This window comes from Gastrolobium bilobum, unplaced genomic scaffold (genome assembly GCF_033153095.1).
Source record: "Gastrolobium bilobum isolate Gb01-03AN ecotype WA unplaced genomic scaffold, APGP_CSIRO_Gbil_v1 utg44336, whole genome shotgun sequence".
Taxonomy (NCBI): domain Eukaryota; kingdom Viridiplantae; phylum Streptophyta; class Magnoliopsida; order Fabales; family Fabaceae; genus Gastrolobium; species Gastrolobium bilobum.
Window position 1 is genome coordinate 69,278 of NW_026896514.1, and position 14,082 is coordinate 83,359.

At 29.3% G+C, this 14,082-nt stretch overlaps 1 protein-coding gene across 1 annotated transcript; it reads right to left on the minus strand.

Annotated features, from left to right (window-relative positions):
- Positions 1-7,434: 7,434 nt before the first annotated feature.
- On the minus strand, positions 7,435-12,271 carry LOC133300189 (adenine phosphoribosyltransferase 1, chloroplastic-like). Its single transcript, XM_061499698.1, has 6 exons — positions 12,170-12,271; positions 11,705-11,815; positions 10,917-11,009; positions 9,746-9,832; positions 8,743-8,801; positions 7,435-7,752 (listed from the first exon to the last, which is right to left on the minus strand). Exons 1-6 carry the CDS (start codon positions 12,249-12,251, stop codon positions 7,699-7,701), a joined length of 486 nt encoding a protein of 161 aa, XP_061355682.1. The 5' UTR covers positions 12,252-12,271; the 3' UTR covers positions 7,435-7,698.
- Between the last annotated feature and the right edge of the window lie 1,811 nt (positions 12,272-14,082).

Below are 14,082 nucleotides of genomic sequence, written 5' to 3' on the forward strand. Positions count from 1 at the left end.
CTTCTTGTTTTTGGTAAATTCTTAAGAGGAATATTATATTGACAAATTTTTTTATTACAAATTACACTAAATTTGACTAGTCATATATTTTTTATTGAAGTTTGATTAATTTTAATATAATTTATAAGTTTGTAAGAAACAAAATTCGTTGATATAATTTTTCCCAATTGTTAATGGAAAGGATAATGTAACAACCAATTAGTATTACTACCAATTAATTTCATTGTTAGATCGTTACGTTGATCCTACGGTTATATTTATTTCCATCTTTGTATGGTTATGATTCTTCATATTTAATATTTTATATTTATTTATACTTTTGTATAGTTATGATTTTCCATATTTAATGCTTTCACATTAAATATGGGGAATTATAACCATACAAAGATGAAAATAAATATAACTGTTGGATCAAAATAATCGATCTAACGATACAATTGATTGGTATTACTTGGTTGTTACAATATCTTATCTCATTGTTAATATATTTTTTTAATTTATATCTATTGCGTTGACGCGCAAACTTACCAATGTTTTGTACGAACATTTCTCTGTACAATTAACTTTTCTAAGACACAACATATAATATACAATTGCTTGAAAGAAAAGGAAAATTAACCTAGAGAAAAAAAAAATTAGTAATATTTTTTGTGAAAAATATTTGTCCTTTTAAATAATATAATTTGTGTGATTTCACTTTCACGAAGAGATGAGATTTACATTTTTTTTGTCCACTCTTTCTCCCCCTTTATCTATCTCTTTCTCTCATTTAAAATGACACAACTTTACATTCTTTAAAAGGACACATATTTTTCCATACTTTTTATTTTTATTTTTTTAACTAGCACGATAAAGACATTTGCTAGCCAATAATGTACGTCTTTAGGACTATCATAATTTCATCTTTTAATGACCAATTTTATGAGTTGGAAGATAATCATCACTACTAAAATATCCCAACATAAATGCCAAAAATATTTTATTTCGTTTATTTAAATAGATAACCATGCTTTTACCAATAAAAAAAAACATGCAAGTTATTGTGAAAGTTAAAGGGCAGTCCAACCAGAACTTTTTATGATGAGGAACAAAAATAAAAATATTATATTATAAATTACAAAATAATATAGCAAATATTAGAAAAATAATTTTACTAATCTTTATTGGGATAAAATATTATATCTACCTTTTTTCATGTCAACCGTATCTATTTTTCTCCAATATTATTACATCATAATCTCAACCGACTTTCACCATTTCTCTCTCATTTTACTATTAATTAAGATTATGATCTAAGGATTATAAAGAGATATAGATAAAATAAACACAAAAAAGGTAGGCATAATACCTTATCTGTTTTTTTTTTTTAAAAGAGTTTGTTCAAAATTCATTTCATTCCAAAGGACTATCATAAAGGCTTTTACTCTATTTGTACTAAAGTATATCACCTGTTTTGAGTTTTTTTTCTTTGATGTTATGCAAAATTCATTTTTCAACCTTAAATTAATTAGTAATAAATGAACACGTAAATAGAGTTGCAGGCAATAGAAGAAATTGAATAACATAACAAAAAAACAAATAAAATTTTGTTGAGTCCCTAGAAAATCATGTGAAATTATAGAGTTATTACGTGTTGTACAATGTGAGTTAGGATATTTGGAGAGAATAAGGTAAATGTTATTGTGGTTGATATTTTATCTTTTTCTTTTATAGCAATTTTTTTATTTTGTGTAAATGATCCAGTATGCAATCATCAACAAGTGACGACTAATCGAGATTTGAAACGGGTAGGATCAAAAAGGCGGCAAAACTATTCTTACCAAGTTGTTAACACAGTTTCCTACCCGGGACTTGAATTCAAAATCATTGGTTAAATTGAAAAACCCCTATATCAGTTGATTTACATACTTGATGGTTTTTCTTTGAGGGTTGAGGCAACGATGGATGGGTGGGAAATATGATTTTTTTTAATTTTTTTTTTTTAATTTGAGGATGGGGTTAAATATTAGGATTAATAATCTACTAATATTATAAAAATACTATTTTATAGATATGATAATAATAAAAAAAAATTAAGGAGGGGCAACCTCTAATCCTAGCCCCTCCCTGTGTTTGCCCTTGGTTAAGGGTGTAAAAAAGATCAAAAAATTTGATCGGAATAGTGTAAAAAAACTAAGCCCGCTTAATGTCATTGTTCACTTAGCCATTGGATGACGGTCTCTTCCCGCCATGAGCTCCTTCTGCCAAGCCCAACAAGTGATATCAGAGTCAATAATGGATTGATCCATGGTGAGTCGAATATTTGAAGATGTAGGAAGCCAAGGTCTTAATGAGTGTACCCAAGCCTTGATGAAAAAATCAATGTTTGATAAGAAGTCAAGTATTGATGAATCCCATGAGAAGTCAAGTTAGAGAGAGAAAAAAAAACTTTTCATATTATAATTATGTACTACTTGTAATACAAAGTGTTAAAAATTAAAATAACACAACCTATGTCCTCTAAATTTCCCATAAAATACTTACAAACAAGTTATCTTAAAATGTGAGGCCAAACATATGACTATAAAGCAAAAGGAAAAGCGAAAATAACGATGGAGCAAAGAAAGATATGAAAAGAAAACACGCGGTGTAATTGAAAAGTAATTAATATTTTATTTCATTTTTAAAGGATGCAATTTTGTACTCAATGGGTGCAGTTCAGTTGGTAACTTGACGCTGAGTTAGTGGGGTTAGATATGTGTTCAATTCCTGCTGAATGCATTCTTGGGGAGGAGGCTGAACCTTTAGCCATCACTGTTCCCCCGCACTCCGGATTAGTCTCATAGCCGGCTCAAAGAGTCAAAGTTCGTGGGGATACCGGAGGGAGCCAACTCGTCTCAAAGAGATAATTAAGGTTGGGTAACTCCAAAAAGAATACAATTTTGTTTTGTTTATTTAACACGTTGTATTTTGAACCGAATAATATTGTTTTTGTACCTCTATGTTTACTTTAATAATTGTAAAGACAAATATTATCATAACAATTTTATACATTATCTCCAGCCGTAAGAAGGGGAAGATTTAAAAACAATATAACCTTAACTGTAAACACTAATAACATTACAAAGGATAAGACCACATAAACAATTTATGTTCTGCATTAAAAAATATGTCCCATGAATTGAGTGAATGATAGGTTTCTAATTCAAGGCTCAGATAAAACAATTATAATATAGTCATATAATTGCTGTGTTGATCGATGTAAGAGTATAATGCGTACCGGTCTCCTTTAACACTTGAGTATAATTATGAAGTCTCTGGACATGAATTAATTTCATGTAGGCTTCCATTCCAGACAAATATAGAACCAAATGAGTCCTGTTACTTCATGGTCAGCCGAAAACAGTGCACATAATTATTTAATTTCGGTTGAATTAATTTTAAGATATATCTTTAAATATTTAATATACATGGCAGGTCGATATTATGGAAGTCCAAACCAAACGTGTTTCAATTCCTTCGAAAACCAATGAAAAATGACGGAGAATTTGCACTAACTGTGTAAGTTGACTATTTGAGGTTCATTTTATTCGTCTGTGACTTTAGAAAGCATCACTCAACTCAATTCACATGGATGGTTCCTCTATATATTCACTTATCTAATATATTATATATTATAAATGTATAAAGTCACAATCAAGGTCCCTCTTTTATTTCTTAAATATAAAATTGCCCATATTAAAATAAGGGTAGAGATATTTTTATTTATATACACTCCTGCGTAGAGGTGTAAATGAGTTGATGTAAATTTTGACTTAAATAAATTAGGTCTGTGTAAAATATTTTAGGCCTAACTTGGTCTAGTAGCCTTATATAAACCCAAATTATAAGGTTAGTCCGACCTATGTTAAAAAACAAAAGTCTTGATCTAGACATATTAATCTGTTTAAGCCTATTAGACATTTAATAATTACAAAACTAATTAAAATAATATTATTTTATTATTCAAAATTATTAAAATATAAAATTTATTTAAAATAAATAATATTATATAGATCCGAGATGTAAAAGAAAACCTATGACCTACTTTTTAAATAGGCTTTTTTAAAAGCATGAGTTTGTTCTATTTGAATATGTGTAATAGTCAAAGCTTGGACTGATATAGGCTGAACCGTAGGCCCGTGTTAAGTCGCCTGCCCATTTACACCCGTGCTCCTACGTAATTACTTTTAAATTTATTTCTTTAATTATCCTTAAATAATTCTAAAGACAGACATAGTTTTGTAAGCTTTTATATTTTATTTTATTTTATACAATGAGAATTGAACACACAACCTAATATAACATATTCAAATCCATCACTACTAGACCAAACCTGGTGACTTAGCTTTTATATTTTTGTATATTCAATATTTCATAATTTAATTTTTTTTTCCTTTAGAATACCACATGATAATATTTTCATACGATAATATAATTTTTCATTAAATTACAAATATCTCAGATTATCTTTTAACAATTATCTAATTGAATTATTTTAAATGATATATTTTTTCACAATTAATGTAGTAAAGAAATATTAAATAATGTCATTAAATAAAATTGATGCTCTAAACGTAATTAGCACACTAATATAAAATAGATCAATAATAACTATTAAATCAATTAATGATAACTTTTATTTCAAACGAATATTTTGTAATTTACGCATTTAATTTAATTCACATTTTTCTTTATGTATTGTTGTCTAGTAATCTTTTTATCATCATCTATTATACGCTCGTTATAAACTTAAGGTTTCGTGTTGATTTTACAAAACACAAATTATCGGAAAATCATATTTCATTAATTGTTTATGGGGAAAGGATATTGTAACAATCAATTAGTGTTACTACCAATCAATTTTACTGTTAGATTGTTATGTTGATCCAACGGTTATGTCTATTTTCCTCTTTATATGGTTATGATTCCTCATATTTAATATTTTATATTCATTTATACTTTCGTATGGTTATGATTTTCTATATTTAATGTTTTCACATTAAATATGAAAAATCATAATCATACAAAGATGAAAATAAATATAATCGTTGGATCAAAATAATCGATCAAACGGTGAAGTAACATTGGTAGTAACACTAATTGGTTATTACAATATCCTATCCGTTGTTTATGATATATTTTTTAGTAAACGATACGTTGTGCTTTAATTACATTAAATTATAAAATACCTTTAATCAATTAGAAAATTAAATTCTGAAAATACAAGATGAGTTTGTTCAATTAGTGAAAGAAGGTTTAAGAAGGAGTGTAAATTATATAATAATAAAACTATATAACTATTATCATTTCTTACAAAATATAAAACTACTTTATTTTAAAATATTTGTTGATGTAAGTAGATAAAATATTTATCATAGAGCTATGTCCAACTTAATGTCAAGCTATATATATCTTAAAATATGTAAGTAGATAAAATATTTATTGAACACCCACCAAATCATAATAAGAAAATTATAATTTAAATCGTAAAATATTTAATCCAAATAAAAAAAATTCATTGATTGATTTAGTAATTAATTTATATTATAAATAAACTTGTTTGAGCATAAATTTTATTTGATAATGTTACATAATATTTTTATGGAAAAAATATTAGGTAGTATTTGAAATAATTCAATTATATAATTATATAATTACTAAAATATGATTTAAGAATAAAATTCGTTTTTGATTTTACAAAACATTATGTTATGATATAAAATGTTTAAAAAATATTGTCTGTATAATTATAAAATAAATAACAAAAAATATGAGCATACAATAATATAACAAGTATAAAAATGTTTAATTTTGAAATTATTTGAAGGTAATTAAGAAAAAGTCAAAATCAATACGAAGAATCTATGATGCATCGACACTGACACGGGACACGACACGACACGCCGACACGTTAATTCTAAAAAATATCATATTTCGACACGTTGGGACACATTTTGATATTAAATAATATTTTTAATATAGATAATATAATTTATATTTAATACATATAACAACTTATAATAAGTCATATAACCAATCAAATATTCAAATTTCATAACATAAATATAAACAAAAATAATTTTTCGTATCTTGTTAATTTTTCATGTAAATTTCATAACAGAAAAAATTGATTTATAATTTTTTTTTTAGTTAATAAAATAAAATTAAGAAGTAAAAAAAAAAATGTGTCGGATGCGTGTCGGGACGTTGATCGCGTGTCGAAAAAAATTGACTGCATGTCAAAAAAACGTGTCAGAGACATTGACCGCATGTCTCAAAATATTGACCTCATATCGAACGCATGTCGGAGCGTGTCAATATCTGACACATACATTTTGAAAAAAATAACGAGTTCGGTGCTTTGGAGTGAAGAATTATTTATAGAAAAAAAGGAGTGCTTATAGACTCACTTTCGGTATTTCAAAGTTTTGAAACATGGTTAGTTTTGTTAGAAATGAAATTCGAGTGTGAGTGAAAAGTCCCATGTTAATTAAAAATAAATAAAAAGATAATATAATTGAAAAAAAAACTCACAAATTCATTACTTTAAGATTTTAAGTTAAGATACGTTGTTTACTCAATTATTGTGATTTGTTATGTGACTATTAATAAAAATATTTTTTGCAAAAGGTTTTTGACTAACAAATTTACACAATTATTTTTTTAAGTAAAAATAATTATTTTCTAGGTTCACCCATTTTTAATGGACTAAAAATTAATTTTTATATTGGACTATAGGAAATATAAATTTGTCTATAATTTTAGTGGAAATGTCAATTTATAAAAATAAGTCATTAAATACAAATGAATCAATAGTAAAAAATGAGTGTAAAATTCTTTATTCCCGCGCGCGCGTGTATATATATATATATATATTGGAAATAATTAAGTGTGAGTGAGTAGTGGTGAAGTAAGTTCCACATAGGCTAGACATAGACCAAGTGATGACCATATAAGTGCAAAAGACCCATAAACCTACAGCCTTAAGGTTTTGGGTTGAGATGTGGTGTCGGCCCACTTATTGTGGTTTATCATTTGGCCAATTAGTGTTGATCCACTTGTATCTAATGGTTCATATTACTAAAAGAATTGAGCCCTTAGATATAAGTAGGATCAATGGACAAGATTAGGAGTGTAATTTACACTGGTGTAAAATAATCCTGACCTATATATATATATATATATGAGCTTAACATTTCTGCAGCAGCCGTAGATAGTGTTATCTACAGCTGACACAGAAAAGTGGGCCCCACGGCTTTTAAAAAAAAAAAAAAAACTCAGGATCAGTTGTCGTATCCTAGGATTCGGACGTGTATCCTTGCTTGCTGTAGGTACAGCAGCTAGCTGCAGAAATCATTTTGTCTATATATATATATATATATATATAAAACAAGAAAGAAATGTGAAGGCATACAAAATAAAATTACATATACGTCGAAGTAATAGTAAAAGTTGAAACTGGAACATGGACATATCTCCCATGTGACGATGCCAATAAACATAAATATTAGCATCTTTTACAACCAAAACCTTTGTTATAGCCATCCCCACCATTCCTTAATATCAAAATATCTTAAGGAAATATATGCAGCCACCAATAGAGCTCCAAGAAATTAAGAACTCACATGCTCAGCAAATAAATTACCGTCACAATCTCAATCACAAAAAACACGGAGATCAGGATGCATTAATTAACGCAAACAGTGATTTGTCGCCCAGCTTTTCCCGCCCCTGAATTGAGCCAAAAAGAAAGAAAATAGTTTATAGCAATAAATTCTCAATGGCATGCTCGGAAAATTTGTTAAGTAAAAATAAAATACCCTTTACTGAGTCATGTAACGCACTTATCAAATTCCAAAGTAGTCAAGCCAAAGTTGAGATCCCCAATTAGTCCTATATCTTAGTTACAACTTACAAAGCACACTTATTTTAGAATCCTTCAGAACAAAATCGTGCAGCAACTATGGTCTTTCTTAAAACATATAACTACATGGACACGCATTAACAACCATAGGTGCAAAGGCTTCAAGGATAAGATGCTCTAGTAAAACTACTAGATTCATTACCCAATTTTATTAACATATTAATTTGATAAAATTAGTATATTTTTATAACAACAATATGTTAAGTTGTTAGGTGAAGGTTTTATATTTCTCTAGCAATGCCTAGTTTATTTAATCCTTCCTACCCACAAATCGCAACTAGGTAAGATTGCACATAAATCAAGATTTAACACTGTTAAGTTGTCAGAATAGTGATCCAGGAGCATTAATACAACCAGAGCAGTAAGTTTCAGGCTGCATGTGTTTTAGTTGAATCGGCTAATGTTACTGGGGATTGTTATGATGTTTGACTATGGACAAGGTGCGTTATGTTTACTTATGGTCTTGGATTATGAACAAGGTATTCTGTTTGTAATGGATGTTATGTCATTATATTACTACTTCCTACTTGAAAGGTCCAGTTAATAAGTGTTATTTTAACAGACGTTTGATGTTTCATATGAATACTTTAATTTAATGGTATTATACGTAAAACACACAGAAAAGGAGATACTTCCAATCCTAGTTTGACAACCTTTCATCCTATGGTAATTAGGTACCCCTCTATCAAACACAGAACAACCTTAGTGCATTTGATTTCCATCTAGTACCAGTTCAGAGAAGTTGTGGGAGGGATTGTATCTAATCTAAGTAAAGCTAAGCTGAAATATGGCCATACCTTCAACTCTGGGAATTCAATCACGCAAGCACACTCAACCACATGCACCCCAGCACGTTCTGCAGCAAAGAATGTGTAAAAGAATAACTAGGAATGTGTCCAAATGATAAAGTTAATTATTAATCATTACATAAGAATTAAGATCCACGTAAAAGAGTCACTTGAACATACAGTGGTAAACCAAAGGGGCACTAAAAGTTTCATTACTTCCCCATTGTCCCCATTAATGCATGTTTGTAGCGTATGAAATGAAATAGAAAGGAAAAAAAGAAATCATGAAGGCTGTTGAACCCTGATAGCATGATCTGTTATATGGTTCAAAAGCTTTAAGCCCAATAATTGTTCATTTTTACAACTTTCATGAACCTGCGTAGGTGTGTAGGTCTTTATAAAACCACTTTAGCACCTAGTGCACAGTCTTACTTTTGCATATTTCATTAAATTTTCAAATAAGTCCTTCTTGATTTAGAGTTTTTAAATTTTAATAGAGTCCTTATTATACTTCTAAAAAGTTTTAAACAGGTCCCTAGTTCTTGTTAACAGCCATTAACTTTTGCTAAACTACAAAGGAACTATTTGAAAACACAAATAGAATATAAGGCTAAGAACCTAATTAATCGTTCTTTCTGACTTTCTGTCATATAGATCCCTAGAGTTTATCCAAATTGTCGAATAGGTTCTTATAATTTAGCAAAAGTTATATGAATCTTAACCACTTTAGCCAAGGAGAACTTATTTAAAAATTTATAGAAACTACGGAGTAATTTAACCTAAACAATACTATAAATTATGTTTCTGAGATAAGATACAATAAACCATCCTTCCTCAAGCACTTTTATGTTTAAGAAGATAGATCACATGATATGAAACCAAACAATGAAGTGGGTTATCTAGGCTAGAACCCACTTCAGGATTATTGTAAAAATCAGCAAAATAACTTTCCTAACACATTCATGTTAGTGGGTTTTTTTCCCTTGATAAAACATTGATCTTGAGGAATTACCTAGTAGCTTAAATGCAGCGTATAAACTTCCCCCAGTAACAATTTGATCATCTATGACAATGGCTCGTGCTCCTGGTTGTACAGCCCCTACATGCATCTCTATTTGTCAGTTTCACATTCCAAAGAAATACTCTTCAGAGATAACCTCCCCTGAAAAGGCAAATGAAACCTCCTTCGAACAAAATCAAAGATCTTCCCCACCACAGAAGCCTCAAGTGCTTTCAACAATAAAAGTTAGCACAGTTAAGTAGTATGGAACTTGGAAGACCATACACAATACAAAGATTCATAGACCTTAAACCATGAATTTTATACTATTGCTGAAGAAAAGGGGAGGGAGATGCCTGTATTTTTGCACCTGGGAAAAATTATACAAAATGTTGTAGTTTTTCTCAATTATATAGGGTTAATCCATGCAACAAACATGCATTTCAAACTAAAGAAAACTGCAAAACAGAGCCTTTGCATAACTGATACTGTTATTTTTTATATGGCATGTACACTCAGTACATGCAGTTAAACTTTAGCAATATAGAAAACAAATAATCTTATGAATTCTTATTATGTTACATTATTGAAACTTCATATTAATTTTTATGTTTCAAAATCTGTTTTTTTATTTTTTTAAAGGTTAAAAAAACGGATGATTTTGTGGTTGAATAATTTGTTATACATTCCTCAAGAAATAAGAGAACTATACCCTCTTGTTATGTATCAATTTTTCTCATTTTATTTGTTTGAGAGTTACTCATTCTTCAACCTTTTATATCATAGATTCTCATTCACGGAGGGGAACTGAAGGTAAATGTAGAAAAAAGGTTCTGCAGCAGCTTTCAGTGGAATAAAGGAAGAAAGGAAAAACAGTCTACCAAACAAGGATTCTTTCAACATCAGACAGACAAAGAAGATAGAAAAAACAAGATTACAAAATGCAATACGAGAACTGAATTGATTGACAACTGCCATTTAAAATTTCAAAATAACATTGATTACAATTTACATTGGACCAAAATCTTGTAACATTTTAAAAACTAATACAATACTATGGTGATTTGGCATTATGTAAAATACTAAACCATCAACAATTTTCATCTTAGTACAAAATTACGAATTGATAATTATCTACCAACTAGGAATTTCTCAAAAGCTCTTTGCAGTTCTTTCTATATACCTGGCAGTTTATTGTGTTTCCTCATTGGGACAAATTTTGCTCCAAGAGCTAACGCAATAGGCGAGCCAAATATGAAGCCTTTTGCTTCAAGGCCTGCAGTATGTCATAAATAAAGTCATTGGAAATTATTAACTTATGGTGAGTATATTTGAATCAATAATAATAAAGGAAAATGAACCATCTAAAATTATAATGAAGTAAGTGTCTATTGGCACTAATTTTGCTTCTATTATCTTTTGATGCTGGAATTGGAAAAAGTTCCCATTTTGTACGGAACAGAGTTATTTTGTTCAAGAGATCATTCCAGAAAGTATTATCAACATTCTATTGAAACCCAATCAATAATTCTACCCAAAAAAAGAAAAGAAAAGAAATCAAATCAATAATGACTTATGCCAGTGGGTAAAGAACAAATGCCCTTGATCACAAATTGCAGCCTAGAAATTGTTAATTGAAAGGGGCTTGCATTTTCCTAATATCAAAGAGTTTTGAATATCGTTCTTCTTCTCTTTACATGTATCATCTGGACTCCACTACACCCTAAGTTCCAATAAAAATTAGCTCCATGAGGGAAAAGGAAATGCTAGTGTATAGCATAACAAATAATAGATTATGAATTGATATCATACAGATTTTAGTTTTTTGTAATCAGAAATTGCCATTCTCGACCAGTGACAGAAACTTAATTTCCTTGCTCTGATAGGAGGGTTTAGGAGACACACCATATTGCCCATTACACTATATCTTAATTCATAATGACCAGCTAAACATCAAATATGGAAGAGTACCTGCCACAACAGTAATGTTTTTATCTATGTACCTCTCCACAAACAAGTCAATTGTATCTTTGAAAGCTTTTGTATCAAGAAGTAACGTGGTTATATCTTGAAACATATTACCTGCAAAAAACAAATGCACTGTGATTACCAAACTATGCTCGGAACAGAACAGCATAGCAGCCATTGAAGACATTCATAAATCATAAAACCAAACAAGTAAACATCTTTTGGAACATAGTCTTCTAAATTGTTTCTAAAATAAACAAATAAGAGTATATCTATTTTTAGTTATTCACTCCAGAGAAAACTTCATTCTTATCCACATCTTTCAACCTAAAACACAACAACCCAGAAAGGTAAAATGCACCATCATACTTCATATGTTCTTATACAATTTAAAAAAAATAATTTTTTGATGAAACTACTGGATCAGAAAACAAGAGAGTATTGTTATAACACAAAAAAGTAGAACACCTTGCTTAGGAAAGTTTGGGATGACCCTGATTGCAGATTTGATTCTTGCTATTCGTGGGTCTTGGCCATCCTTAGAAGCCATTCCTCAATGGAGGCAGTGAGCAACTTACAAAGACAATAGTGTCAAAGTCAATGTGTTAAGGTAGATTTTAAAAGTCTTGGAAGAGTCTCATTGCTTGTTGTTTTTAAAAACAGTTTTTTAATTTTGAGAACAAAAAAACTTGTTTAGAAAAACTTGTTTTGTAAAAAATGTTTTGAAAATTATAATTTTTTTTTTTTAAAATCAAATTTAAAATATGTCTGAGTTATTTTTGTTTTTTGTTTTAATTTTTAACTTTTAAAAATAAATAAATATAAAAAATAACTGTTTTTATAACTATTTTACAAAATAATTTTAAAAACAAAAAAACATAACAGAATCAAACAACCCCTTCAATTCTCGTTTTGCACTATTTTATGGGAATACGCATCAGTTGTGATACTAAACTAATAATGATATTTCCTTGATTAATAATAACTAAAACTAGAACCCGTAAAGTTGTTGGTTTCCTAGTTATTCAGCTAGATTTCAGGATTTAATGTGTTTAAAAAGTAATAGATTTCAAGTTACAACTCCCGAGAAAAGCAAAAATCAGATTAGGGGCTGTTTGATACGTTGATTTATTTTGGTTGCCTGGGAAATTGCTATTGGGAAATTTCTATTCCCACATTTGGTATGAGTAAAGATAAAATTTACCTGGCAAAAATTTATTCCCTACATTTTTTTTTACACTACCAAATCTGAAATCAGAATACCAATTTGAACATGATATTTTTTTGTTCCCTCGAGTTGGAAAAGCATTGACATTAATCTCTGCCGTAAATACCCTCCTAGTTCACACACAGTCACACATGCAGTGACCATATCTGGACAGTGCATCATCAACCGGTGAGTGAAACTTGTCCACGGTTGTACAACTACAAGTTCACCTACATCACACCTTGTCGGCGAGTTCTCTTTTGTCGGCATCCTCTCCACGCTGTGGCTGGTAGACCCTTGAGTCTTTGAGTAGTTTTAATCTTTTGTTGGTCAGATTGAGTGACTTCTCTTGTCCTTCCTGTGTTGGTAATCCAGAATATTTAGCTCAAAGTTAGTTTATGCTAACCAAAATACAAATGGTTTTCACCTTAACACACGGGGAGGGTTTAAAGGAATAAATTATAAAATGTGAAGTAAAATAAAAAAGAAAAACGCAGGACATATTGTGACTCAGTCTCAGTATCTGTGTTGTCATTAAAGTAACCATCGCGAGGTTATTTTCGTTATTTCATATCATATATCCAATAATATTTTATCATCAACCAAATATGCATTCAGGAAATATAGCAAATATTTTCGGTAATATTTTGACCTACCAAACACATTTTTGTAACTTATCCGGAAAAAAAAATTTCTACTATATTCCCAGAAATTTTTTGTTCCTGGTATAAAAAAGTATCTCTTGTACCAAACGCTCGTAATCCGGTTTCGGATACTGGTTGTTATTAAAAAAATTAACAAAATTTGTAATGAATACTATTGCAAGCACAAGGCCATTTTGGTCCAATCGAGGGTCTAAGATTGCGAATCCCCCGATCCACTTTATTATATTAAATTCTACCCACTGTAGTCATTTGGATGAAAGTGATCCATTTCCATTTAATTTTCTTGAGTTTTTTACAGTCGATTTGTTATTAGTGTTCTTTTTTTTAATAATAAGTTCATTGCACTATTTTCTTTATAATTTTAATTTTCGTTAAAACTAATTAGTGTAAAATTAACTTATACCTTGAATTTTAACTAATCATATTCTCTTTAAATTTAGATATAAGACTTCACATTTTTTTTTTGGAAACTTATTATTTATTTTTATCCATTATATGATTTTTCATAT

Coding starts and splice junctions, on each gene's coding strand:
- LOC133300189 (XM_061499698.1), bottom strand. CDS start 12,251: ATGGCTTCTAAGGATGGCCAAGACCCACGAATAGCAAGAATCAAATCT. Junction 11,816..12,169: donor CCCAAACTTTCCTAAGCAAG/GTGTTCTACTTT, acceptor TGTTTTTTGCAG/GTAATATGTTTCAAGATATA. Junction 9,833..10,916: donor GAAACACAATAAACTGCCAG/GTATATAGAAAG, acceptor AGATGCATGTAG/GGGCTGTACAACCAGGAGCA.